General features: G+C 53.1%; 1 protein-coding gene across 2 annotated transcripts in view; it reads left to right on the forward strand.

Annotated features, from left to right (window-relative positions):
- Positions 1-27,696, forward strand: part of PREX1 (phosphatidylinositol-3,4,5-trisphosphate dependent Rac exchange factor 1) — a 185,708-nt gene that overhangs the window by 60,339 nt on the left and 97,673 nt on the right. For both annotated transcript variants that reach the window (XM_042980207.1, XM_042980208.1), the window contains exons 2-3: positions 20,169-20,240; positions 25,095-25,217. In XM_042980207.1, coding sequence (XP_042836141.1) covers positions 20,169-20,240; positions 25,095-25,217 — 195 coding nt within the window. The remainder of the gene's footprint in view (positions 1-20,168; positions 20,241-25,094; positions 25,218-27,696) is intronic.

Consider the following 27,696-nt stretch of genomic DNA (forward strand, 5'->3'; position numbering starts at 1 on the left):
GGGCAGAGAGAGAGGGAGACACAGGATCCGAAGCAGACCCCAGGCTCAGAGCCGTCAGCACAGAGCCCGACGCGGGGCTCAAACTCACAAAGTAAGAGATCATGACCTGAGCCCCAGTCGGATGCTTAACCGCCTGAGCCCCCCAGGTGCCCCTGGTAAAGGTGCACAGGTCTTAAGTGTGCATTTCCCTGACTCCACCTGTGTGTCACCACCAGGCAAAGATCTAGAACATTTACGGACCCTGGAGGTCCCCTCGGGCCCCTTGGCAGTCTGTCGCTGGCAGGAAGAAGTAGCGACTTTTGGTTTTGGGGTTAGAAAAGGAGCGGCTTTTGTAACTTCATTATCGAAGATGCGTTTTGTCGGTTTAAGGATTTTGTCCTAGGAGAGGGCAGACTCGCCGGTTTGGCTGGAGGGGAGTGAGACGCTCACTTTCGGGGGAATGTCAGACACACGGTGTGGTCCGTAGGTTGGGGGTAAGGTTTTCTTTTATCACAGCGCACTCACCGATAGATACAGTATCAGCGATGGTAACAGCAAATGGTGGCCTTTCAGTAAGACCTCATTCTGCTAGGACACCGAGGCTCAGGCTCAGGCTCGTTATCGGTTTTATCTTCTGAGGTGGGTGTTTGAATCTCCGTTTACAGGAGAGGAAACTGAGGTTTACACTCTTGTGCTTCCCCAGCTGGTAGGTGGGGACTGGGACCAGAGCCTTCCCTTCCCCTCCCTCCTGGGGGCCCCTGGGTCGAGGTTGAGTCCCCCAGGGAGGGAGCTGTGGAGAGACTCAGGCGTAGCCTCTCTGGTGACCTGTCACTCTGTAGGGGGGGGGCCGGTTGCCACTGGTCTGGCCGGATGGCGGTGGGGGGTGGGAGTGGCTGGAGGGAGCGGACCTGACCCCACGGCTCTGGAGCCAGGGGTCCTGTTGTGTGACCCCTGCCACCCCTGTTTCACAGAAGAGGGAACAGAGGACAGAGTGTGGGAGTGGCTTGCCCAGAGTCACACAGTGAGTTGGTAGCCGTGCTGCGTTTGGAAACTAAGCCCGCAGGTCCTGAGCAGTGGACACCTTGTTGTACCCATTGTGCAGAGGGGGCAAGTGAGGCCCAAAGAGGAGTCAGTCTCTCCAGATCATAGCTAGCGTGCCTCATTTCTCGAAGAACTCATAGTGATCCTTAAAGTCGGCACTCCTATCCTGTTGTTTTACAGATGAGCAAATGGAGCTCCGGAAAAAGGGACATTTCGTTTATGTATCTACTCATTCATTCAGCAAAAGGGTACTTAGCACTGTGGTGCTAAGTCCTGGGCCTAAAACCGTGAGTGAAACAGGAATAAAACTGTGTCTATGTAAGACCTCTGGGAGCTCTCCGTTCGGTGAGGAAGACAGTCATTAATTGAATAATCTCAAAGTCAAGGTTAAGTGACAGCTGTGGTGGTGGCTAAGAAGGGTATAGGGAGCTATTGGAGCCTCTGTGGGCTGTGACCTCTTCGGGGGTGGGGACGGTAGGGGTCAGAGGAGGTGCGTTGTTAACAGGTGACTGGAAGGAGTTGGTTGTTGGAGGTTGGAGGGAACAGCATGTGCAAAGGCCCAGGGGCAGGAGCAAGCTTGGTATATTTTCAGAACAACCTGAAGAGCCTGAAGGTTGGGCTGGCTGCAGCATACTCTGGTCAGGATTAGAACCCAGTGATTCATCACTTACATATGCCACCTAGTGCTCATCCCAAAAAGTGCCCTCCTTAATGCCCATCACTCATTTCCCACACCCCCATCAACCCTGTTTGTTCCCTGTATTTTAGAGTCTCTTATGGTTTGCCTCCCTCTCTGTTTATATCTTATTTTTCCTTCTCTGCCCCTATGATCATCTGTTAAGTTTCTCAAATTCCACATGAGTGAAATCATGTGATATCTGTCTTTGACTTATTTTGCTTAGCAGAATGCCCTCCAGTTCCATCCACATTGTTGCAAACGGCAAGATTTCATTCTTTTTCATTGCTGAGTAGTATTCCATTGTATATATGTACATCTTAAAAACATTTTTTTAATGTTTATTTATTTTTGAGAGAGAGAGTGAGAGAGCAGGGGAGGGGGCAGAGAGAGAGGGAGACACAGAATCTGAAGCAGGGGAGGGGCAGAGAGAGAGGGAGACACAGAAGCAGAAGCAGGCTCCAGGCTCCGAGCCGTCAGCACAGAGTCTGACGTGGGGCTCGAACTCACCTACCGTGAGATCATGACCTGAGCTGAAGGCGGACGCTCAACCGACTGAGGTACCCAGGTGCCCCTTTATCCCGGATCTTGTTAATCCACTCGTCGGTTGATGGACATTTGGGCTCTGTTCATAATTTCAGCCAGGGATGTTTAAATGGTTTCCCAGGGGCGCCTGGGTGGCGCAGTCGGTTAAGCGTCCGACTTCAGCCAGGTCACGATCTCGCGGTCCGTGAGTTCGAGCCCCACGTCAGGCTCTGGGCTGATGGCTCGGAGCCTGGAGCCTGTTTCCGATTCTGTGTCTCCCTCTCTCTCTGCCCCTCCCCTGTTCGTGCTCTGTCTCTCTCTGTCCCAAAAATAAATAAAAAACGTTTAAAAAAAAGAAAAAAAAATAAATGGTTTCCCAATTCCCGGTCATCCCACCAGGCCACACTACTCCCCCACGCAGTCAAATTCTCCCAACTTCCGAACTCTAGAGGCAAAAGAGTCCCCTGGGAAAGACTTGATTCTGGAGCCTGGAAGGGCTCTGGCCTTTCCTCCCTGCGTGCCCTTGAGCAGATGACCGTACTACTCCGTTAGGGCGTTTCCTTGTCTGTGAAACAGGGTTACAGCAGTTACGTCCTCGTGGACCCTTGATGTTGGTATACAGTAAGCACTCGATACATGTGGCATCTTGTTCTTGGGTCCCTGCTGCATTGGAAGCACAAGCCTCTGAGGGTTCCCTTATCTGATCTTACCAAATGGCTTCTTGCTTTCTAAACTCAGGAACTGAATACAGTTGGGCAGTTAAGGATAGTTTGTATTACTATAATTATAATAATAATAATTGTTATCCGACCATCTGTCCTTAATATTTGCTGATAGAGACTGAATGGTGGAGAAAGAAGACAATTCACAGCTTGCTAATTATAAGACTAGTAAATAACGTGTGAAATATATTGTGTAATAATATCTCTCGTGTATTCCTAATCATTAGCAATGAGGCGTTAGGATTGGGTCAGCTGTTACCGGCGATGCATGCAGGTTTAGTTTTCTTTCCGGCTAAGTGGTTATGTTTGTTTCCTTTTGCTGCTGTAACAAAATGTCCACAAACATGGCAGCTCAAAACGACGTAGATTTTTGACCTCAGATTTCTGGAGGTCCGAAGTCTGAAGTGGAACTTACAGGGCCGACGTCAAGTTTTTTGCAGGGCTGTGTCCCCGAGGAAGCTCTAGGGAAAGATCCACGGACTTGCCCTTCTGGTTTCTAGAGGCTGTGTGCATCCCGTGGTTCCCGGCTCCTTTCCATCCTGAAGGCCAGCAGTTAGCAGGTGGGATCTTTCTCACGCTGTAGCACTCTTGATGCCGTCTGTCCTGCCTCCGTCTTTCCACGAGGGGCCCTGTGATTACACGTGGAGAATCTGGGATAACTTCCCCATCTCAAGATTGTTAGCTTAATCACGTCTGCAAAATCCGTTTCACCGTGCAAGGTCACATGTTCACAGGTTTGGGGATTAAGACGCGGAGGTCTTTGGGGGACCGTTATTCGGTTGACCACAGTGGTCAAGGGCGGGTGGGCCTTCTCTGTTCTATGCCATTTGCAGGCTCCCTTTGCAAGGTCTCTCCTCCTTCCCCTCCTGGGCTTGGAAGGCTAGAAACTATGCTGGACCACGTGGAGGGCGGTGTCTGCCCTTGTAGAGCAGGGTGCAGACGGACGGGGACAGCTTCAGCGAAGTGTGGCTGTGGGTGGGGAGCCTGGGAAACAGCACAAGACCAGGTCAGAGTGGATGCAGCAGGTCAGCGTCTGGACTCTGATGGCCCAGAGGCCAGATCCCAGCTCTCTCCACCTGGCTGCGTGTGGTGGGGCTGGCACTTCATCCACTGAGAACCTCGGTCTCCTCTTCTGTAAATCGGGGTGAAGTTGTCTGGGATGAGGCAGTGCGTGGGAAGCAGTGGGAACGCAGCTGACGCTCCCTCAATTGAAAACCCCGAACCGCGTGTGAGTTGCCAACGTCTGTGCCCTTGAGATTCGCTCTGCTGTCCCTGCACCTGAGCTCCTCCCCTGGCGTCTGAGCGGGGCGCTGGGAAAAATAAACCAGAGGAAGCCTCCGCGCTGAGCCCCCGTCCCCTGGCCGGTCCCCGAGTACTGCTATTTTTACACTCTTTCACTTTTGTGCATTGTTCCCTGACTCTCCAAACACAATCCTTCACAAGCTGGGGGGTGGGGGGGGGGAGAGGGGGACTCCCTCCCCAGCCCCATGAACAATTGTCTGGGGAGAGGGAAAAAAAGGCCGCAGCTGAGGAAAAAACAAAACCTCTTGAAAGTCATTGTCTTGAGATGTCAAGTGTCAGCCCCCGTGGAGAGGAGACCGCATTCCACCCATTGTCCTGCCACAGACGGGCACAGGGACCCCAGGACATCCCCGCAGCCCCGCCCTGCATCCTGGGGCCCGGAGTGGCTTGGTTTGCTTTGTCTGGGACATTCCAGCGGGAAATACCACCCAGAGCGGAGTCTGTTCCCAGCCACCACATCTTGGTCACTTGGGGCTCTTCTTTGCAGCTGCCGGCCCATGCGGGCCCCCGAGCAGCGTGGGCTGGTGTGGTAATGAGGGCTGAGGCTCATGTCGCGTTCTCTAAGGCACTGCATCTCAGCCCATCCAGGTGGGTACCTCGCGTGCGTGTGTGCGTGTGACAGCTTATTGATATGCAACTCACGTACCGTAAAACTCACCCACTTAAAGGCTACAGCACAGTGCAGCCGTCACCACCGTCTAATGTAAGGACATTTTCAGCACCGCAAAAGGAAACTCCATACCCATCAACAGTCAGTCACTATTTTTGTGTCCCCATTTTGCAGAGAAAGAAACTGAGACCCAGAGAGGCTGCCCAGGGTCCTGTGGCTCGTAAATGACAGAGCCGGGACTGTACCCATTTTCTTAACCATGATGTAATGCCGTAGCTGTCACCCGGGAGACATTTTATCCCCTGGGGGATTTGGGGCACTGTTTGAGGGCATTTCTCGTCCTCACAGCTGAGGGTGGGGCTTGTCATGATATCTCGTAGGGAGAGGCCAGGGATGCTGGTCGACCTCCTACCCTACGCAGGATGCCTCCACAACAAAGAATTCTCTGCTCGAGTATCAGTGGTACTAAGCTCGAGAAGTTCTGCTATAATCCTACTCTGACGAGCCCACTCTTCAGGCAAAAAAGCTGAGGGGCCCAAAGAAGGCGGAGAAGGTCGGGTGAGAGTGGGAAGGATCTCAGACCATGTTGTAGGGATAGGGGACAAGAACAAGGGAAGAGAGATTCCCAAGACTGTAGAAAAGACTCAGCAGGAAAGAGATCCGTGCTCCACCAGCGATGCCTGCCCTGGGCGAGGGTGTGGGGACAGTCGGCTCTAACTTGCCAGGCCTGTGTCTAGCACGGAGATCTCACAGATGCTGCCGGGGCCAGGTAGGAGGAGGAGTGGAAGTAGCAGCTTGGGTAGCGGAGAACAGAACAGCACCTGCTCTGGGTAAAGATGGGAGCCGTCAGGCCGCTGCAGCCAGCACAGGCCCTGTGGCGACTGGAGACCTGTGGTCAGCTTTTTCAGAAGAAGCTGGGAGCTGGGATTTTCATGGGAAATCTGATATTCAAATCTAGGCCCGAATTTTCTCAAGGCCCGCTGCCGCTCTCGTCGAACGGGCCTGTGGGCCACCAGTTTGAGAGTGAGTTTCAGCCTGATAGCGTGTAGGAGGCGCTAATGAGTCTCTGTTGAAAGAATAGCAGGTCGTCAGTGAGTTCAGGGAAAATTGCAGGCTGGGCCCCAGCCCCTGGGGTGGGGGTCTGTGTGGGGGAAAAGTGGTGGCTTTCCCTCTGTGGCCCCCCTTCCCCCATTCCTTCACAGAAGGTTGCTTCAACTTCAGCTTCCTCTGTGGTGGGGGATGCGGTGAGGCTGGGTGAGAGCTGGGCGCCTTTTTTCAGGGCCTAGAAACTAGGCTGGGGGTAGGGGGAGTCTTTTCTAGATGATTGATGATTAATCAACTAGACACACGGGATGTGCCATGTGACAGGCCCAGTCCTAGGCTCTGGGGATACAGTGGTACCTAGACAGACAGACATCACGGCCCCCCTGGAACTGACCGTCCGGTGCGCTAGATGGGCGATAGGCTGATAAATGGACATGCGTGATGTCCACAGTGACAGGTGCCGTGGAGAAAACACGGCAGGAGTAGGGACAGACATTTTAGTAAGGATCGCCTTGGGAGGACTGAATGTGCCTCAGGGCCTTTGCACTGACAGGTCCCTCTGCCTAGAATGCCTTTCCTTCAGATGTCTGCCAAGCTGCCACCTCACCCCAGCCCCCGAGTATCTCCTCAAATGCCATCTCATCAGAAAGGCTTCCCCTGAGCATGTCTGTGGGACAGCTCCCCCTCTGTATCCCTGTGTGTTTCCTTGTGCGGCTTTATTTTTGTTCAAAGCACTCATCCCGAGCTGCCATTCCATTTTAAAACCAAAGTGGAGTCTGCTCCAGGGGGGCAGAGAACGGTCTGCTTCATTCGGTCACGGATACGTCATTGGCTCCTAGCACAGTTCCTGCCTGGTACATAGTGGGTATACAGTAAGTGTTGAATAAATGGGTGAGTGCAGGAACGAATGACTGTCCCTGTGAGTCTCCAACGCCCAGCTCTGTGCCTGGAGCACTTAGGCCCCGGGTAGCACTTGTTGGCACGGGTAACACTTGGCGATGGCTGTCTCCCCCGAAAATATAACCATAAGCGATTTCCTGTCTCCTTACGTAGCCCAGCACCCCCCGCCCCCTGCCCCCCCGGCCACTTCTTCCAGGAAGTCTTTGTACTTACAGAGTTTCTACCTGCATCAGCTCACTTAAACGCGAGCTGCACTCTTTTTCGGACGAGGAAGTGGAGAAGTGCCGTGACTCACTGAGGTCATGCGGTTGGCAGTCGAAGGACAGGGTGGCAAGGTGTGCTGGTGCGGACGAGCATGTTGACAAAGCCTCTCCCCTCTTTCACTCCCACTTGGAAGCAGGCGGTCCAGAACAGAACTGCTTCTAGGATGGAAAAAACCCCACAAACAACTCTCATGAGTGGATACAATGTAGGACAAGTGTAAAAGTCCCTGGAGCTCTATCGTTGGGGTTGATCCGCTTCCAGAAGTTTCCGTGGGAGGCACAGTGGGTTCCTGTCTGTCCACAGAACCAGGGCTTGGGTTCTCAGAAGATACCCTCACTGAGTGTTTACCGTGTACCAGGCCTCATTCAAAGTGCTTGTTCTTTATGTTAGCGTCTATAATCCTAATTATAGGATTATATCCTCTGTATTCGTTTTGTCCCCATTTCATAGGGGGGAAACTGAGGCGGAGAGAGGATAAGAAGTTTGCTCAAGGTTGCACAGCTTGTAAGTGGCAGAGCTGAGATTTGAGCCAACTGACCTAAGTGCGTTGACGGCAGAATTTCATTTTAGCCCCACCGTGGCCTATGATGTCAATAGTTTTGTTATTCCCATTCGTGTTACTGACGAGGCACAGAGAGGTGCAGTCACTGGCGTAGGTCACACAGCAGTGGCTGGCAAAGGCAGGGTCTGAGTCATGAATCGGGCAGCTGGTTCCAGCCCCGGGGCCTCAGCCACTTTCATGCACTGCTTCCCTAGGAGATGCGGACCCTTCTAGCATTTGAGGAGGGAGAGTTTCGAAGAGCAGAGAAGGCTTTCAAAAGGGGTGGGGGTGTGGCCGGAGGTAACGTGGGACGCTGCTGTGTCTGTGGCCTCCCAGAGGAGTGTGGGCGGGTGCCCGGCCCCCATGCAGCCCCAGTACGAAGCCGCCTCCGGGTCTGACTGGGGCCTGTCTGTGGTTCCTCAGCCGCGTCCTCGACTCAGCCCCTTCCCTGCCCCCACTTGGAGATTTTGCCCATCACTGAAGTATTTCGGTGCTTCAGCAACCAGGAAGACCGTCCTGGTGCAGCCGGGGAATGTCAGTCTGTCCCAGGAGGGCCTCTGTTACCCAGGCAGCACTCCTTCAGTCTTCAAAGCCTTCCCTCCTGCCTTGGAACAGACACGGCCGTTCTGGGTGTCCCCCCCCCCCCCCCCCCCCCCCCGGCCAAGGGCCTAGACCCTCTTTCTTTTGGAGGCTGTGGTGTGGCTGCAGTCGCTCCAGCCCCTCCGGGGCACCCCAGCCAGACTTCCCGCTGCCATCCCCTGCAGCTCTGTGCCTGGTGGCTCTGTCTGGCCACCAGAGCAGCTTTGGCCCTTAGAAGGCCGACCGGAAGTGCCAGGGAATTAACACCCCGTCCCCGCTGCATTCTAGGAAGGATTGGTGTATAAATGCCCCGGCTCCCTTGCCGCCTCCCTGCCCCGGATCGCTCGGAGACAACATGTTCTACACTGGCTCTCAAGGGGCCTCAGAGGGATCGAGCCCCCGTCTCCTACCCTGGCCGCTTGCTTGGTCTCGTGCCCTGTGCTGGCTGCCCTCTCTTCCCAGGCTCACCTCTCCCCTCCCCTGCCTGCATTTGCTGGACCACCACCCAGACTCACTACTTGCACTCAAACCCTCAAACCCGTGTCTTCTAGGGCCCAGACTCAGACTCCCGTCACGGCCAGCCCGTTGGGATATGCCCACAGTCCACACTCGCTGTGCTGTCTGTATATGTAGCTGTGCATACAGCTCGTTGGTACCTGATGTGGTGATGAAGGCTATGCTTTGTAGACCTTTGGATCAAGATTTATTCATTTAACTACACGGTTTTCTTTTTGTATTTGGAGCTAAGACTCAGATTGTTTGAAGGTCTCCAAGTGTTTCTGACGATCTGAGAATCAGTGCCTCATATGCCAAAGAGGCCAGTGGGAAGGGCCTATGCTTGTTTAACACGGAATTGAAAGTGTCTGGGCCGCTTTAAGTGGGGTGATGGGAGAAGGCCTCTAGGAAGGGACATTTGATTCCAGATGGGAACGAAATGAGAGAGGTAGGGGCCTGTGGATACCTGGAGAGTGTCTTCCAGACAAAGCAGCAAGTGCAAAGGTCCTGAGGTGGGATGGTGCTTGGTGTGTTCATGGAACAGTATGGAGGCCTCAACTGCGGCTTATTTTTAGTGCTTGCAAGAAGGTATTTCTCTGTTAAAGATACAACCCAATGCAACATTATTCGTGCTATTTTATATAGTGATGTGAATTTTAAATACATATGTATAATTCATAAGGTGCTGTATGAGATGTGACACAGAGGGGTAAGTGTAAAGCTGTAAAAAGGATGTTATTGTCTCTCAATTCTGTCCGGTAGATCTGTGATTGAATGTGTAACCTTCCTTGAAGATAATGTCTCAGATCTGAAACTCGGGTGTTTTGGGAAAATAGTTCTGGCCAGTGGCTTTCTGCTTCTGGCATGAGCCCCATGAAAGGGGGTGCTTGCTGAGAAACCTGGGTGGTAGCAGGGGCTGTGGGTGGGGCAAGGTCTCGTGTTCCACCCTAGGCTCCCCAGGCCAGCTCACAGGGGGCCGGCCGAGATGGGCACCTTCCCGGGGCGCCTTGTGGTTTCCAGAGTCAACACAGAGAAGGAGGGTGGGCAGCTCAGAGGCCCCACTGAAGAAGGAAAGCCTTCTCATGTCATATTTGCTTGGCTCTTGCTCTCGGCCGGCAGGCACTGCCCTGTCCGTGTGAAGGCACATGCCCTCCTAGAGGAGAATGCAGACTAGCCTCCTCGATGTTGAAGAACTGATCATTTGGGTAGGCAAGAGGGCCTGGTTTGTTAGCAGCCTCTCCTGCCCACCCCTACCCCCCCCCCCCAAATAAAGGAAAAAAGAAAAGAAAAAACATACGTTTGTGTTACAGAATGACTTGATTTGAAATTAGCATGCTCATTTTGGAAATTGGGAAAGAAACAGAAATGAAGAAAGAAGAAAATTAAAATCACTTATAATTCCACTCTCAGAATTAAGTTCCACGGCCAGCGGTAAAACCCAAATAAGAGTGCCTTAGATGAGATGGAAGTTTCTTCCTTACTGAGTTATAGGCAGCCCAGGGCACATACATTGGCTCCTCTGTCGTTAGGGACATGAGCTTCTCTGTTGCTACTCCATTTTCTTTAGTACGGTTTTTGCTTCATGGTACAACGTGGCTGCTTGACCCCCAGGCATCACATTGGCTATCCGATCAGTAGGAAGGAGAAATAGAAAAGAATCCCTGCCTGTCCTTCTCATCCTCAAGGATACCGTCAAGATGTTATACATAATACACCCACTTCTAGCCCACTAGTCCAAACTTAGTCCCTAGTGGTAAGGGAAGCTGGGAAATACAGTCTTTATTTAACTAAAATCTTGAATTGTATTTCTAAAGGAAAAGGAGAGACCAGATACTAGAGGACAGTTAGTAATCTTGGCCATATTCTCACACAGTTTAGGGCCTTCCCTTCCACGCTGCTTTTGTCTATGCTTATGGAGAGTTGATTTATGTAGCTGAAAATGAGATTGTATTTTATGTATTCTGTAACTTGGCCCCCTCTTCCCCCACAGTTAGGGTTACATCAATAGCCTTTATCCCTACCATTAAACGGACTTCTGAAAACCATTTCTAGCATGGTCGTCCTTTGTTGAGGTGGACAGTTTATTTAACTAAAACCCCAAGTGATAGAATTCTAAATCAGCTACTGAAGTTAAATCTCAATGTCATGTGTGAGATTCATTTTTCATAAATGCCCATTTTTCATAAATGCCCAGAACTTGAATGGATGGAGCACAGGATTTGGGCATTGGAAGAAATCGGTGGGCATTTGAGGGGTGTCCCCAGACTCTGGCCTGTGTGGGGCTGCTTGGAACAGGCCATGCAACCCCCACTCCTCTGTTGTTATTACTGTCTTATTACCATTGCTTGGAGTCAAGGCCCTGCCCTTCTGCGACACTCTGCTTCCCTGGACCCTGGCCACCCAGATCATGTCGGGGGCGGTGGGTCCCCCTCTCCTCTGTCCTTGCTATAGCCCGGGGGCTGCCCCACCCCCCACCTGCCCGCACTTCTGGCAGGTCCCCTGGCCCTCTCACGTTTCACCATATGTCTGGTGAGGTCACCCTGGCCAAGGCAGGGATGTCCCTGGGGGCAGCCGGGCCCCCTCCCCTCTCTGATCAGATTGCTGGCATCAGTCTCAGAGAGCGACTTGGAGGCCTCTTTCTGTCCTTTTTATCTCCAGGGAGAGATTTATCCTCCCCGGGCTGTGGCTGCAGGTTGCAGACAGACGGCAGCTCCCCAGAGGCACCCGAGGGGCAGCTGCTACCTGTTTTGTGCTTCTGTGGTTTGTCGTCTGTAGTTACTCCCTGATGATATGTGCTGGGACTCATCGCCAGCCCACACTGCCTGGGTTTGAGGCCCGGCTCTGCTACTTGCCAGCTGTGTGGCTTTGGATAAGCTGTTTATTGCCCTGGGCCTCAGTTTCCCTCCTCTGTAAAATGGGCACAGTAATAATAGCACTCACCTCCTACAATTGCTGGAGGATTGAAACACTTAGCACGGGACCTGGCACGTAATTGGGCCCAAAGTTGTAAGGGATGTATAAGAGTAAAAAATAGCAAATATATTGTTATGGTTATTACTGCTGTTTTTATTGAAATACTCCCAATTCTGTACCGGTTACTTCTGGAGCCTCTTCCGGACCCACTTCCGCAGTTTCTCTCCCTGTCTCCCGCCTTTCCTCCACACCTTCTTGAGCACCTGCTCTGTGCGAAGGAGACAGCGGTGAATGAAACCGCCTCCGGCCCTGAGTCCGCTCACGCTCTGCGCGAAAGATGATACCCAGACAGTGAGGTCCATACGTAACCCCATCGACAAGACCACAGCCAACAGTGATGGGTTCCGGGAAGGGTGACCGGGTTCAGGGAGGGGGGGAGGCTCCCTTGCTAGTTGACTGGGAAGAAAGCTCCCTAGGCAGAGAGCAGCCACCACAGAGGCCTGGACGCAGACAGGCGCTAGGCGGGCATTCAAGGGACAAAAGGAGACCAGTTCCCAGCAGCTGAGTGAGGGGGTGGGAGGAACCCTCATCCTACAGCGTCTTGCCTTTCCGGGTTTTAGTAAGAGCCTCTTCTAAGGCAGGGTCTGTGGTCCTCGGCACTACTGATGTTTGGGGCCGGATCCATCCCGGTGGCGGTGTAGGGTTGATCTGTACCCAGAGCGCTCCCATCCCCACTTGTGACAACCCCAGAAACCTGCAGATGTCGTCATCTCTTCTGGAGGGCAGAATCACTTCTGAGTCGGGAGCCGCTGCTCTAAGGCCAGATGGGGCAGGGGCGAGGCCGGCCTGGCATCAGGACCCCTGGTTCTGATCTGTGTTTTATCAGCAACTTTTTGTTGGACCTCAGACCAGCATCTCTCCTGCTGCCCGGTTTCCTCGGTTCAGCGGGAGCTTGCTGGAGAGGGCAAACACACAGCCCCGCCACCCCGGCCATTTCTACAGCTGTGGCGGACGTCACTAGTCAATCATGCTGCGTCTTCCCGCTCAGCCCCGAGCTCTGGGGGCCACGGAGACACTTGGGCCTGGTGAGCAGTCTCTCTGGTCCCCTCTGAGCAGCAAGTCCTGGGCTCAGGTTCGGCCCTGTTGACTTCTGGCTAGATGACCTCTGTGAGCTTACTCATCCTCTGGGCCTTAGTTTTTCTCATCTGTAGAATGGGACCAAAAGGCCTGCCTCGAAAGCTGATGGTGGGGCCCGAAATGAACTTATGATGGGACTGTGTGGGTCTCAGCACGTTTGTGGCACGAAAGAATGAGAGCACGTGGACCTCGTTCTGGGTGTGGAGTCGGGGGGACTCTCATCTGCTGGTTGGAGCGTATGTGGGTGCAGTCGTGTTGGAGGGACGTTGGGCATGTCTGACCTCTGGCCAGCCTTTCCACACCTGGGTAAACACCTGGAGGGTCTGGGACACCTGGGCCCCGTGGACCTGTTCATTGGAGCATTGTTGACGGGAAGGACATGGGAGGACACCTGGCATCTCCGACTTCTGCCTCATGATAGCAGGTCCTGTCATTAAAAACATTTTGTCTTTTACTGTTAAAGTTTATTTTGAGAGAGAGAGATGGAGTGTGAGCAGGGGGAGGGGCAGAGAGAGAGGGAGACACAGAATCCGAAGCAGGCTCCAGGGCCTGAGCCGTCAGCACCGAGCCCGACGCGGGGCTCGAACCCACGGACCGCGAGATCACGACCTGAGCCGAAGTCGGACGCCCAACCCGCTGAGCCACCCCGGTGCTGCATAGCGGCCCCTATCACTTTAAGTGCTCAGCGACAAAATGAACAACGTGAGGCCTTCGTGGGGGGGGCTCCAGAAGCGGATCCAGCGGCGGAATCCAGGGCGAAGAGTTTACTTGGAGAAAGCACTGAGGAACCACCACAAGCCAAGTGAGGGATTGCGGGAGGGGAGGGAAGGTGGCCAGGAAAGCTGAGCCACCAAGGAGGTTGCCCCTGGGGGCCGCCGGGGAGGCGGCCTGGACCCCGTGCCTCGGTTTCCTCATCCGTCTCTGCACGACAGCTCGGGCCTGCCCTGCGCCAGAGAGAGGGCCCTCGGGCTACGAGACGCGGGTGCTGGCAGCTAGAGGAGGTGCCGCCGTGCGCCCCGGGGGCGAGGACCCAGGGATGTGGGTGGGGTCCGGGCGGCAGGTGCTGCCAGGCGCCCGTCTCCGCGTGGATGAGCGCGGAAGATGTGACGTGGAGAGAGCAAGTTGCTGCAAGCACGTCCTTTATGGAAATGTCGTAAACGCACGCAGAGCCCCGTTCTCCATGGCTCGTCCGTCCACGTGTGCGTGGTCGGCGGGCAGGGGGCACGCGAGGGAACGAGGAGCCCGGATCCAGGACGGGGGCGGGCGGTGCCTGGCGGCGAGGGCAGGCGCACAGCGGCTCACCTCTCTCGGCGATGCTTCATCTCTTCCCGCTTCCGTGTGTGATACTCACACGGCACACGGATACGGCGCACGAATGTTGAGGACACGCCGATGAGGCTTCGTGTACACGCGCTGGCCTGTGAAGCCACCTTTCAGATCAAGAAGTAGAAGCTTTCCAGCACCTCCCAGGACTCCCTCGTGCCCCTTGCCAGTCTGCCCCTTTCCCAGACTTGATGCATTTCTTTTAGAAAATGGCTTAAAGAGGGGCGCCTGGGCGGCTCGGTCGGTTGAGCATCCGACTTCGGCTCAGGTCATGATCTCACAGACCGTGAGTTCGAGCCCCGCGTCAGGCTCTGGGCTGATGGCTCAGAGCCTGGAGCCTGCTTCCGATTCTGTGTCTCCCTCTCTCTCTGCCCCTCCCCCGTTCATGCTCTGTCTCTCTCTGTCTCAAAAATAAATAAACGTTAAAGAAAAATTATAAAAAAAAAAATTAAAAAAAAAAGTCAGACACGTAATTGACTTAGCCACCCTGGCACCCTGACAATGTAATTTGAAAAGTCAGTGATGAAACATATACAGCACCAATGGGGTTTTTCAGCATCAATGGATTTTATCATAGGTAGCTCAACTTCACTCTAGATCTGATAGTTATACCTACACCTTCTAAAACTGTTATTGATAATAACGGATAATACTATTTACCATGCAACAAATACTGTTCATAATATTAACTCATTTAATAGATTCTTTTCATTTTCATGTGGAGATGTGTGTTATTACTTTAAAGACTGCACTGGGGCGCCTGGGTGGCTCAGCCGGTTAAGCGTCTGACTTTGGCTCAGGTCATGATCTCACGGTTTGTGAGTTCGAGCCCCACGTCAGGCTCTGGGCTGACGGCTCAGAGCCTGGAGCCTGCTGTGGATTCTGCGTCTCCCTCTCTCTCTGCTCCTTCCCCGCTCATGCTCTGTCTCTCTCTGTCTCAAAAATAAATAAACGTTAAAAAAAAAATTAAAAAAAAAGGCCTAAAGGAAGTTTGGGATAATGCTAAGATGTGCCAAATCTGGGTTTGTTGGTTAGTATTTTTCTCCGGTCTTTTTCTACATCCTCTAGATACCATCATCGTCATCGTCATCAAAAAAGCAGAGGGGTGCTTGGTTAGACGTGGGGGCAGGAGCCGGGGCAGCAGTGTGGCATGGGGTGTAGCATGGACAAAGGTCCCGGGGCCAGAGCAGAGGCTCAGGCCGCCCTGGGAATCCTGAGAATGGCCTTGTCCCTAAGGGAGGTTCCCAAGACATGGCTGCTTTTGGCTGCATTTCCAGAACTGTCGAGGCTTGGACAAGGAGTCGCCCCCGAGGGTCCCCTGTAACCACCCAGCCTGCCACAGAGGGCATTGGCACAGCCTGGAAAAGCCGATCGTGCCTTGGGCAGCAAGGGCTGGGCCCGGAGCCCCTGCCCACCCATTCTTTCCGGGTCACCAGCTGCCCATTGTGCCCCTCACACGGGCCTGTTTGCGGCAACTCTGTGGGTGGCCCAAGCCTCTCATTGTCCCAGCACAATGGTGGTGGCTTTGCTTGTGTGAAGAAACCAGGACAGGAAGCCCGATCTAGGCCAGCGCTCCCAGCTTCCTGCTGTCCCCCGGCTGTGCTGGGCCAGCATGCCTTTGTCTCCCTCCAGTCTCAGGAGGCTGGAGGCTGGCCTTCCCAGCAGCGGCGTTGCCCTGATGAAATATCCCCTAGGAGCTCCTGTCCCCTGTCCCTGTTGTCCTTTAAAAGGGAAGGCCAACAGGCTTCTAACAGGCTACCAAGTGGCTCGAGTTGAGGCTCCTGCTGTGTGTCAGACACACTCCATCCCTTCCTTTGATTTTTGAGTGCTTGCTGTGTGCCAGGCACTCCTCTCAGCCCCTGAGATACAGCTGGGTCAAGAGAGGCAAGCTCCCGGGGCACCTGGGTGGCTCAGTGGGTTGGGCGTCCGACTTTGGCTCAGATCATGATCTCACCGCTCGAGAGTATGAGCCCCGCGTCGGGCTCTGTGCTGACAGCTCAGAGCCTGGAGCCTGCTTGGGATTCTGTGTCTCCCTCTTTCTCCGCCCCTCCCCTGCTCATGCTCTGTGTCTCCCTCTCTCTCAAAATAAGTAAACATTAAATTAAAAAAGAGAGAGAGAGAGAGAGAGAGAGGCAAGCTCCCTGAGGGCAGCTCACTTAATCCTATTATATTGTAAAAGGTAGGACAGTATTGCTATGATCCCCAGTAGTAAACTGAGACTCAGAGAGGGTAATGCATTTTCCTGAGGTTACACGGCAGGAAGGTTTTTGTTTTTTTTTTTCAATATATGAAATTTATTGTCAAATTGGTTTCCATACAACACCCAGTGCTCATCCCAACATGTGCCCTCCTCAATACCCATCACCTACCCTCCCCTCCCTCCCACCCCCCATCAACCCTCAGTTTGTTCTCAGTTTTTAAGAGTCTCTTATGCTTTGGCTCTCTCCCATTCTAACCTCTTTTTTTTTTTTCCCCTTCCCCTCCCCCATGGGGTTCTGTTAAGTTTCTCAGGATCCACCTAAGAGTGAAACCATATGGTATCTGTCTTTCTCTGTATGGCTTATTTCACTTAGCATCACGCTCTCCAGTTCCATCCACGTTGCTACAAAAGGCCATATTTCGTTCTTTCTCATTGCCACGTAGTACTCCATTGTGTATATAAACCACAACTTCTTTATCCATTTATCAACTGATGGACAATTAGGCTCTTTCCATAATTTGGCTATTGTTGAGATTGCTGCTATAAACATTGGGGTACAAGTGCCCCTATGCATCAGTACTCCCAGCAGGAAGGTTTAAACCCAAACTGTCAGTTTCCAAGCCTGACCTCCATTGTTGGATTGCGGTAAAGGTTTCATCCCAGCCATAGTCCTTTCTGATCTTGGCCCTTGCCTTAGGAGCTGGTGTAGATGACCTCACCTCACTCTTTTCATCTGTCATATGGGCTTTTAATGTAAGATGGAAAGGTGGGAAGTGTATGAAGACAGGAGGGCTTCTTAGAGGAGGTGACATTTGGCCTAAGGCCTGATGGATGAGAAGGAGCTGGCCCATGGCAGAGCTGGAGAGAAGATCCTGGTAGCAGGAACTGTATGTGTAAAGGTCCTGAGGCAGGAATGTCTCCTGGCGGGTGGAACAAACAGAATGGTAGTGGGGCTGAAGATTATCTAGGTGTGGGGTGATGGAGTGCTGGAAGGTGTGGTCAGAGAGATTAACTAGGACGAGATCATGGGGGCTTTATGGGCTGCGGAAGGACATTTGTTTTAAAAATTTTTTTTTAACGTTTATTTATTTTTGAGACAGAGAGAGACAGAGCATGAACGGGGGAGGGGCAGAGAGAGAGGGAGACACAGAATCGGAAGCAGGTTCCAGGCTCCGAGCCGTCAGCCCAGAGCCCGACGCGGGGCTCGAACTCACGGATCGCGAGATCGTGACCTGAGCTGAAGTCGGACGCTCAACCGACTGCGCCACCCAGGCGCCCCAGGACATTTGTTTTAAAGTGTAGCAGGAAGCCAGGGAGAATTTTAAGCTGCGGATTGACATCTGATTTACCTATTTAATAGGATCCCTCCGGCCGTGTGTGGAGAAAGGACTTTGGGGACAGTGAGGGGGAACAGGGAGGAGGTGATGGATGTGGGGAGAAGAGCTGAAGGCATTTGCCGATGGACAGAAGGTGGGGGGGGTCCCAGGGAAAGAGAGGGGTCGAGGGTGACTGGGACAATTGGGGGGTTTTGACTGGAGCCCTTGGCAGGCACAGGTGCTGTTGATCAGGCTGGGAAGAGAGCTTGGGTGGTGTGGGTTTGGAGGGGGGCTTGGGAATTAGGTTCCAGATGCCCCCAGGCACCCAGGCCGAGCTGTCCAGTCTTCAGGGGAGTCCAGGCTGGGGATGTAAACGTGCTGGGAGGACTGGGTGAGGCTGCCTTGCTGTGTGTCCCCGACTTTCCTCTCCGTGACCGGCTGTGTGAGCCACCAGTGCACCACCTCCCGGGAGACCCGAGCCTGCCGGTGGCCAGGGCCCTGCGACAGCCACTGATGTCCCTCGGGTGATGGAAACGGGTCTCACAGCCGTCTGTGGAAGGCCAGCCTCCCCTGTGCCTGCCTGCCCCTGCTGTCCTCTATCCTGGGTGTCCCTTCCATCTCCTGCCGCTCGGAGCCCTCCCCGGACAAGCATGGTCACGCGACACGCACTCTTGATTAACCCGCAGCCAGCCGGCTTCTGCGGTGGGGACACGGTGCCCTCACCCAGGCCTCACTCGCAGAGTCGCCACTCTGTAATCAGCTGTGGCAGGAAGGGCAGCTGGCAGGCCACCCCAGCTCATCGTGGCCCTGTGGCCGTGACAGCACCGTGAAGTCATTTCCTCAGGGGATGTCACATGGCTGTTGCCGGGTCAGCCTGGGTCCAAGTCCCAGAGTGGGGCTGACCGGGCAGAGTTTGCCGTGAGGGGACTGGCCTCGGTATCCCCGGGTGTGTCGGCCACCCCCCGCCCCTCCTTCAGGTCCGTCCCCCGCCACCCCACCCACACCGGGGCCAGGCTGCCGTCATTTCTCATCGGCATGGCTGCGCCCCTCCGTTCTGGTGCCCCCACTTTCGCGTTTGACTCCTAAAACCCGGTTCCCCACGAAAGCCACCGATATTTTGCCAAGATTTAAAAACGGAGAGACTTTGCCTTAAAAATCTTACTTTCTGGCTTCTGTTGAAAACAGATCCCAGAACACCTGGCGGTGCTGGGCCCGCGCCTTCCCACCTGACCACGCTTGGAAGGGAGACGCGGCCGTCCCCTCCGATGGGACGTGCTTGCCAGCTCCCCACAGTCCCCGACGCTCCCCTGCCTTCGTCGTCTGTCACATCACAGGGGAGAGAAGTGATTTCTCTATTCTGAGCCCCTGAGAAAAGTGGCAGAATGGCTGTGCTCCCCGTCCAAACATCAGGGTTCCGGGCAGCTGTAGAAGAGAACGAGGATGCTGTCCGTGTAGGGATATGAAGGATCTCTGGACAGTACTAAGTGGAAAAGCAGGTGCAGCACGTCCTAGGGATGCTGCTGTGTTTTGGTGTGAAAAAAGGAGAAAAGTCAGAATACGTGTATGGGCGGGGTGCCTGGGTGACTCAGTCGGTTAAGCGTCCGACTTTGGCTCAGGTCATGATCTCACGGTTCATGGGTTCGAGCCCAGCATCGGGCTCTGTGCTGACAGCTCAGAGCCTGGAGCCTGCTTCGGCTTCTGTGTCTCCCTCTCTCTCTGTCCCTCCCCTGCTCATGCTCTGTCTCTCTGTCTCTCAGAAATAAATAAACATTAAAAAAAAAAAAAGAATACATGTGTGTATATGTGAGTATTTGTGTTTGTTACTTTTGCATAAAGATTCTCTGGAAGGTTATGGAAGACACTTGTAGTTGTGGTTCCCATGCGGGGGATGGGGAGGAACTCGATGCCTTAGGGCTCAGTGTGTAGGAGAAGAGACTTGTCGTATTTTTGACTTTTTATATTTTCGACTCTCGAACCATGTGAATGTGTTATGATTTAGAAGTTAAAATTTTTTTTTAAGTTTATTTATTTTGAGAGAGAGAGAGAGAGAGAGAAGGAGAGGGAGAGAGTGGGAGGGGCAGAGAGGGGGGGGGGGGAGAGAATCCCAAGCAGGCTCCACACTGTGAGCGCAGAGCCCGACGTGGGGCTCGAATTCATGAACCTGTGAGATCGTGACCTGAGCCGAAATCAAGAGTCAGAGGCGTAACTGACTGAGCCACCCAGGAGCCCCTGGAAGTTAAATTTTTGAGAAAGGGGGAAAAAGAGAAAGGGAAATGAATTATAGTTTTAGAGGGAGAGCGATGGGTAAGGAAGCAGATGGGGCTCGTCTCCCTGAGGGCAAGGCTTTGCGGGTGTGTCTGCACAGGGCCTGGTGTGCGAGATGCTCAGTAAACGTTTGTGGACCGAATGGGGGTGAGGCATGTTCCCGTGTGTTTTTTAACACAGAAGCCGGGGAGGTTTTTCCTTACTCCCCACCCAAGTTCCTGGACCGTGGTACCTCCCGTGTCCTAGGTGGCGTTTGAACGTGTCACCCTCCTTTCAGGCCACCCCGGGGAGATCAGAGGCCTGGGTGCTCACCTCTCCCTGCTTCTCTTCCCCCAGGCATTCCTGCATCGCATCCGGCAGAACGTGGCAGACTCCGTGGAGAAGGGCCTCACGGAAGAGAACGTCAAGGTGTGGATCGCTGGGCCAGCCCCTCTGCCACTGTGTGCCTTGCTCACCACGGCCATCCTGTCTTCCAGTCTTCTCTGTGCCAGGCCTCCTGGCGTGGAGCCAGTGGAAAATCCCTTCCCGAGCGCCCCTGGGAGCCTGGCCCCTCCAGCTGCCCTCCAGGCGGCCCTGGCCCATGCCCCTGCACCAGGCATTGAGTGTCGAGGCAGAGCGGCTGAGCAATTGGGTCCGGCCTTCGTCTTGGCTGCGGCTCTGGGGAGTTTCGGGAGGACGTCAATAGGCCCTCTGTGTGCATGGCAGAGGCCCCTGCACTCGCCAGGCCCGGCTTTCCAGCGTGACCTCACCCTCTGGGAGGCTGCCTTTAGTTCTTGGGGCTCCAGGGTCCTGGTCCGGGGGAGAGGGGAGACAGCGTGGGGTGGGTGTCAGAGGCGGCCGACCTGGGTAGCACGTGAGGGACTTGGTCAGACAGGATGTTTTCCCCACATGTGCCGGCTAGTCTGGACAGCAGCCTTGCAGTTGATAATTCTGAGCTCAGTGTTTCGGGTAAAAAGCCGAGGCTTTAGATGCAAAGAGATGTTCAGGGTCACTGCATGGCCGGTCCCCGATGGTGCTGGGATTTCGGCATTTTATGCATGCGTGCGTTCATTCATTTATTCACTACTTCATTCAGCAAATATTTGCTGAGGACCTGCTGTTTGTTTATCACATGTATTTATCACAGTCTGTTTCTTTATTGTGATTCAAAAATTATGATAATTTTAAATTGTAACTTATTTCAGTCTTTAAAAGATTACTTTTTTTGTGAGGTATATAGCTCACATACAGTAAAGGGTGCATCCTCTGTGTCGGACGTGATGCGGTTTCACGTATGAACATGTCTATGTAGCCATGATCCAAATGAAGACAGAGCATTTCCTGCCCCAGCAGGCTCCTGTGTCCCCCTGCCAGTAAATGCCCACTCCCCAAAGGTAACTGTTGATTAGTTTTGTCTTTTTTTAATTTTTTTTATTAAAAAAAATTTTTTTTTTCACATTTATTCAGTTTTGAGAGACAGAGAGAGACAGAGCATGAGCAGGGGAGGGGCAGAGAGAGAGGGAGACACAGAATCCGGAACAGGCTCCAGGCTCTGAGCTGTCAGCACAGAGCCCGACGCGGGGCTCGAACCCACAAACCGTGAGATCATGACCTGAGCCAAAGTCAGACGCTTAACCCACTGAGCCACCCGAGCGCCCCTCAATTTTTTTTTTTAAATGTTTTATTTATTTTTGAGAGAGAGAGGAGAGCGTGAGCGGGGGAGGGGCGGAGAGAGACAGGGAGCGAGAATCCCAAGCAGGCTCCACCCTGACAGCACTGAGCCCGACGTGGGGCTCGAACTTACTAACTGTGAGATCATGACCTGAGCCGAAGTCGGATGCTCAACGGACTGAGCCACCAGGTGCCCCAGTTATTGATTAGTTTTGCACTTTTATGCAAAAGTGAGCTTTTTCACGTCTGATATCTTTTCTCACTGTTACGTGTGTGAGGTTTGCCCATGTTGTCATGCGTAGCTACGATCCGGTCTTTTTCATTGCTGGGTAGTAATCCATAGTGCGAGTGTCCCATAATTTACCATCCGTTCCCCTGTGGATGGATATTTGACTTATTTCCAGTTTCGGGCTTTTATGACCACACAGGCTGTCATTTCTTTTGGGTACACGCTTGGGAGACAGATGTTCATTTTGAAATTTACAGCCATCCCTTGAGGTGAGTGTAGTACATAGTGTGATGTGTATCTATCATATCTGTCCTCAACGTAAGCAGATCCAACCGTGTGCACTGGGCAAGATGAAGGGAGAAAACCAAGCAAATAGTGCGGGTGATTCTTCCAGCCACCTCCAGGGTGAGTGTGTCCTCCAGGGCTGGCGGAGGAGGAAGGGCAGAGACTGAGGAGTGGTCTGCAGCCCAGCCTTCCCTGCCCACCCTCAGGCCATGTCCCTCTGTGGACTTTCTGGTACATTCCAAAGGTCCATGGGCTTGGTCTTCATTCCTGGAGGTCTGGACTCACCTGTCCCCTTCTCAGCAGGGCTGTCCATGGCCCTCTGTCCCACCCGGGGACTCTCTTCCTGTTTTCCTTTTGTCCTTAGTGCTTCTTACCCCCTAGAAAACTCTGTTTTTTTGTTTTTGTTTTGTTTTTTAAATAGGCTTCACGCCCAGCATGGAGCCCAACGTAGAGCTTGAACTCAAGACCTTGAGATCAAGACCTGAGCTGAGATCAAGAGTTGGACGCTTGGGGCGCCTGGGTGGCTCAGTTGGACGGCCACTTCGACTCAGGTTACGATCTCGCGGTCCGTGAGTTCGAGCCCTGCGTCAGGCTCCGTGCTGACAGCTCAGAGCCTGGAGCCTGTTTCAGGTTCTGTGTCTCCCTCTCTCTGTGACCCTCCCCCGTTCACGCTCTCTCTCTCTCTCAAAAATAAATAAACATTAGGAAAAAAAAAAAAAGGAGTTGGACGCTTAACCAACTGAGCCACCCAGGTACCCCCTGGATGGTTAAGCATCCGACTTCTGCTCAGGTCGTGATCTCACGGTTTGTGAGTTTGAGCCCCTCGTTGGGCTTTCTGCTGTCACCACAGAGCCCCCTTCAGATCCTTTGCCTCCGCTCTCTTTGCCCTTCCTCCGCTCATGCTGTCTCTCTGCAAAAAAAAAAAAAAAAAAAAAAATTAAAAAACAAACACTTGTTTTGGTTCTTTGTTTGTGGCCTGTCCCCTTCCATTAGAATGTCACCTCCATGAAGGCAGGCACATGTCTGTTCCCTGCCGTATCCCCGAGGGCCTCTAACAGTGCCTGGCACACAGTAGGTGCTCAGTCAGTCAGTATTTGCTGAATGAATGAGTAAAAACCCCAGAGGGAACCACAAACCAGTCGTAAAACTGGTTACCCCTGCTGTGGGCCCCAGTAGGATGGGTGGGAGGAGGGACTTCTCAGAAGCTGGATTCATTTTACTGTGCTTTAGTTTTTGAAACATCTGAGGACCGTCTTCAAAATTAAATTAAAAAAAAATGGACCTCTTTTCAAAAAAATTTTTTTTTAATGTTTATTTATTTTTCACACAGAGAGAGAGAGAGAGGGAGAAAGAGACATGAGCAGGGGAGGGGCAGAGAGAGGGGAGACAGAGAATCCAAAGCTGGCTCCAGGCTCCGAGCTGTCAGCACAGAGCCTGACGCGGGGCTCAAACTCATAAACTGCAAGATTATGACCTGAGCTGAAGTCGGACGCTCAACCGACTGAGCCACCCAGGCCCCCTCACCTCTTTTTTTTTTTTTTTAAAGGGAAAGAGGATTTATGCAGTTCAAAAGGACCTTAAGTAGATGAAAGTCTTCTTAATTCTTAGTTCTCCTTCCCGGAGGTCCCTGCAGTGACCAGCCTGACTCTTCACTCAGATAGGCTCTGCTTTCGTTCCTCTGGAGAGGAATGGCTTTTTTTTTTTTCTTTTGAAACACAGACGGGCCCATGCTGGAGTCTTGTTTGCCACCATGATTCCCCCTTCCCCCCCCCACCCCGCAACTTAACAATATATATTAAGGGTCATTCCAGGATTGCATGTCTGTATATACAGATCTGCAGATTCTTCTTACAGACTGCATAGTATTTCACTATGTAGAATTTACTTAATCATAATCAGGCCAGTTGATCCAGCTATCTGATGAGTCCCCCCTTTGGCCATTTGCCTTTTCCCCAGATTTTTGCCATTGCCGACAAGGCTGCAGTGTGTCCTTGGCTCTCCACCAGGCTCTTCACCTTGGCGTTATTAACACTTTGGGCCGGATAATTCTTTGCTGTGATGGGCTTTTCCTGTGTATTGTGTTTAATAGCATCCCTAGCCTCTACCTATGAGATGCTGGTAACATCCCTTCCCCACAGTTTGTGATGACCACAAATGTCCCTAGACATTGGGACATTGTCCCACAAATGTCCCCTGGGGGGCCAAATTGTCCCTGGTCGGAGACAACTGGTTGCCAGTTAAATCCTAAAATGTAGAATTGTTGGGTCAGGTTGTATGTGCATTTCAAACTCTGTAGATTCATTCAGGGGAAAAGGCAGCCGTATGTATTGTTTGTGAAAGTTTAAACAGCATATTGAAAAAAGATTTTTTTTAATGTTTATTTTTGAGAGAGAGCGGTGGGGGGAGGGGCAGAGAGAGAGGGAGACACAGAATCCGAAGCAGGCTCCAGGCTCTGAGCTGTCTGTCGGCACAGAGCCGACGCGGGGCTCGAACTCACGGACTGTGAGATCATGACCTGAGCCGAAGCCGGATGCTTAACTGACTGAGCCACGCAGGCACTCCTATGCATATTTTGAACATCCTTCCCTATTGTACTTTCTTTGGCCACATCACATGATGGGTGCATGGAAGGACCCTCATCGTTTTAAAAATCAAGTCTTCTGATCCAACATGCTCGTTGTTGACCATGATGAAAATTGTGATGAATGTCTTAATATCTAGTTCCCTGCATGCTGAGTGTGAACCTCCCTTCTGCTGCTTAGTGGACTGCGTGACCTTGAGAATATTAATTTATTTTGGGTCCCCGTTCTTCATCTATAAGTGGGGGATGACGGTAGTTTCTGCCTCATGGAGTTACACAGAAAGTTCGATGCCGTAAATGCATGTAAAGTGCGTAGCACAGGATTAGGCATGAATAAATGTTGGCAGTATTTTGTTCTAGTTATTTTCATTAGTGGCTAAACTGGCTGCAGTGTATCAGTGTGCCTGTTGCATCATATTCTCGTCTACACTGGGGGTTATGCATGTTTTTATGCTTGATTTTGCACTCCCTCTGTGCCTTGATTAACTCTATCCTCGGGCCTCGCTTTTCCTCACAGATCCTGTTCTCGAACATCGAAGACATCTTGGAAGTTCACAAGGATTTCTTGGCTGCCTTGGAGTATTGTTTACATCCCGAGCCTCAGTCTCAGCATGAACTTGGGAACGTTTTTTTAAAATTCGTGAGTACGGTGCCCCAGCCCCTGTGGGAGCCTGTAGCTTTGGGGGAGTGGGCTTCTTCCCCAGCCTCCTCTGCAGGCCTGTCTGGGACACGGAGAGGCAGGTGGCAGGCAGGCCCAGCCTCTGCCCACAGGAACAGGGGGAAGCCGTTCGGTCCCTGCAGATTAGTGCTATTTGGGCTCCTTGTGGAACGACCATGTCCTGGGGTTCCCGTGACCTCCTGGCCTGGCAGGACCCTTCTGCCGCAGAATGACCAACAGGGTAGCCAGTGCCAAGAGGGTGGACCTGGGCCAGACAGAGCTGGGTGCGAGTCCCAGCTTGGCCACCCCCCAACCCACGAGGGTGTCTTGGGTTCCCAGTCAGCTGCTGGTCGGAGAGGCCGATGGCTTTTCACAATAGTCTGTCTCTTCCTGCGGGATTCCCGAGTTGCTTGGAATAGTGAGAGAATGGTTGGCGGGAGGAGGGGGTGGACACCCTGAAACCTGACCACCACCTACTGAGTTGATGGCAAACTAGCACAGATGTTCTCTTTGTGCCGGGTGCTGTTCTAAGTGCTTCACGTATTTTAATTGATTAAAACTTCACAACAGCCTTTGACGGCGTGCATCGTTATTGTACTCACTTTACAAACAGGGGAACGGAGGCCCAGAGAGGGTAGATCATGATTCCAGCTCACACGGCCAGGGAATGCGGGAGCCGGGACTCGAGCCATTGTAATTTGGCCCCAGGGCTTATGTTTTTCATCACCTTACACGCTAAGTTTCCTGAAACACATCCTAAACACCTACTGTGTGCCAGGCGCTGTACTTGGCCCTGAGGAATGCCGCCCTAAATAAGACAGATTTATTGTCGCCACCGTGAGGCTCGTAGGCTGCAGAAACAGAGGGCCCCAGTGCAGATGGTGACCCGGGTTATGAAGGATATAAAATACAGATGTGCGAGGAGTGACAGTGCTCGAAGTTGCTTGAAATTGGGAAGTCAGGGACAGGATGGCTAGACGGAGCAAACAAAAACACCCATGACATCTGAGCAAATTGGCAAATGAAAGATAATTCTTTAGTGTGAGTATGTCTCATGCACTGTTTGGGACACACTTCCAGTGAGAAATGATTTGTTGTTCCTCTGAAATTCAGACTCATCTGGGTGTCCCGTGTTTCTCGTCTGGGTGTCCCGTGTTTTATCTGGCAACCCCGACTGCCTCAGGGCAGGCCTCTGGAGCATGGTAAAGTGGGATGATCTTGGTGGGAGGGGGGGTGGGGGTGGGGGGCGGGACGTTCCAGAGGGAGACCCTCGCGAGGGCAGAGGCCCTGGACCAGGTGTCCACGGAGGGGAAGGCAGGCAGGCTGGTGTGGCCGGTGCAGAGTCAGTGATGGAGGGGGTGCAGGGATGCCGTGGGGGCAGATCCCATAGAGATCTCCCCCTAAGAATTGCACGTTTTTAGCAGGGTCGTGCGGTGTGAGTGGCTCTCACCCCCTCCCTGTAGCTGTGCGGATAAGCGGATGATACGTTGGGGAAACCCTGGCAAAAGTCAGGCCGGGATCTCACGCTTCCCTCTGCGATGGGGGAGGCGTCCACGTGGCCAGCCTCCGCCTGAGCCTCGGTCTTTTTGGGTGTAAAGCGAGTGGTCTGGAGCAGATGGTGTCCGTGGAGGCAGCGAGGCTCCGGGGCCGTCGCGGGCGGCAGCCGTCACCTCTGACGATCCGTGAAGCCTCCCCGGGGGCTCGACCCTCTCCCCCAGCTGTCCCAGCTGGCATCTGTCCACTTCTCCTCCTTCACGTCCCAACCCCGCAGCCACAGGCTCCCCGCCCACCACATCTGTGTGTGCACAACTGCTTGTCCCTTTCTTCTTGGCACAACAATCAAAGCCCCATGTGGGGCCCCTGGGAGGAAATTGAACACTTGGGCTCTGAGCCGTCAAAAGCAGCATTTCCATATCTGCAGGGTCTGGGGCCCCGAGACACAGCTGGGATTAGGCTCCAGGCAGGGACAGGGGAGTGATGGAGCCGGGCATGGTTTTGAGGAGGGGGTGTCTCCATTTGCTAAATTTAACTTCTCCAAGCCTCAAGTCCTGGTCCCCTGCCGTTTTCACAAGCTGAAGGAGAGGATGACAGAGCAGAAGAGGGGCTGGAAGAGGGGCTCGGGGGTGCCTCCCCTCACTGCAGCCACGGCAGACATCGCTAATCAATCACAGCATTCTGCCTCGGGCTCCCTGGGGTGGGGGTGGGGCTTGAGACTCCTTCTCACCAGTTCCAGCCAGTGCCACTCTTTGATTGGGGTTAGCGCGTGAGAATAAACAGATCTGCCTCTGCTTTCTGGCCCAGTCTTTTCAGGGTACAGATGGAGGTGGACAGGGAGACCCTGTCACCTCACCAGGCTTGGGTCCAGTTTTTCATTTTCTCCCGCCTTTCAGAGCGTGCATTTATTAGGACTGTCTTCATTGCGAGTGATGAAAACACCAATTCAAGTAGGCTTAAGCCAACA

This window comes from Panthera tigris, chromosome A3, assembly GCF_018350195.1.
Source record: "Panthera tigris isolate Pti1 chromosome A3, P.tigris_Pti1_mat1.1, whole genome shotgun sequence".
In the NCBI taxonomy this organism is placed as follows: domain Eukaryota; kingdom Metazoa; phylum Chordata; class Mammalia; order Carnivora; family Felidae; genus Panthera; species Panthera tigris.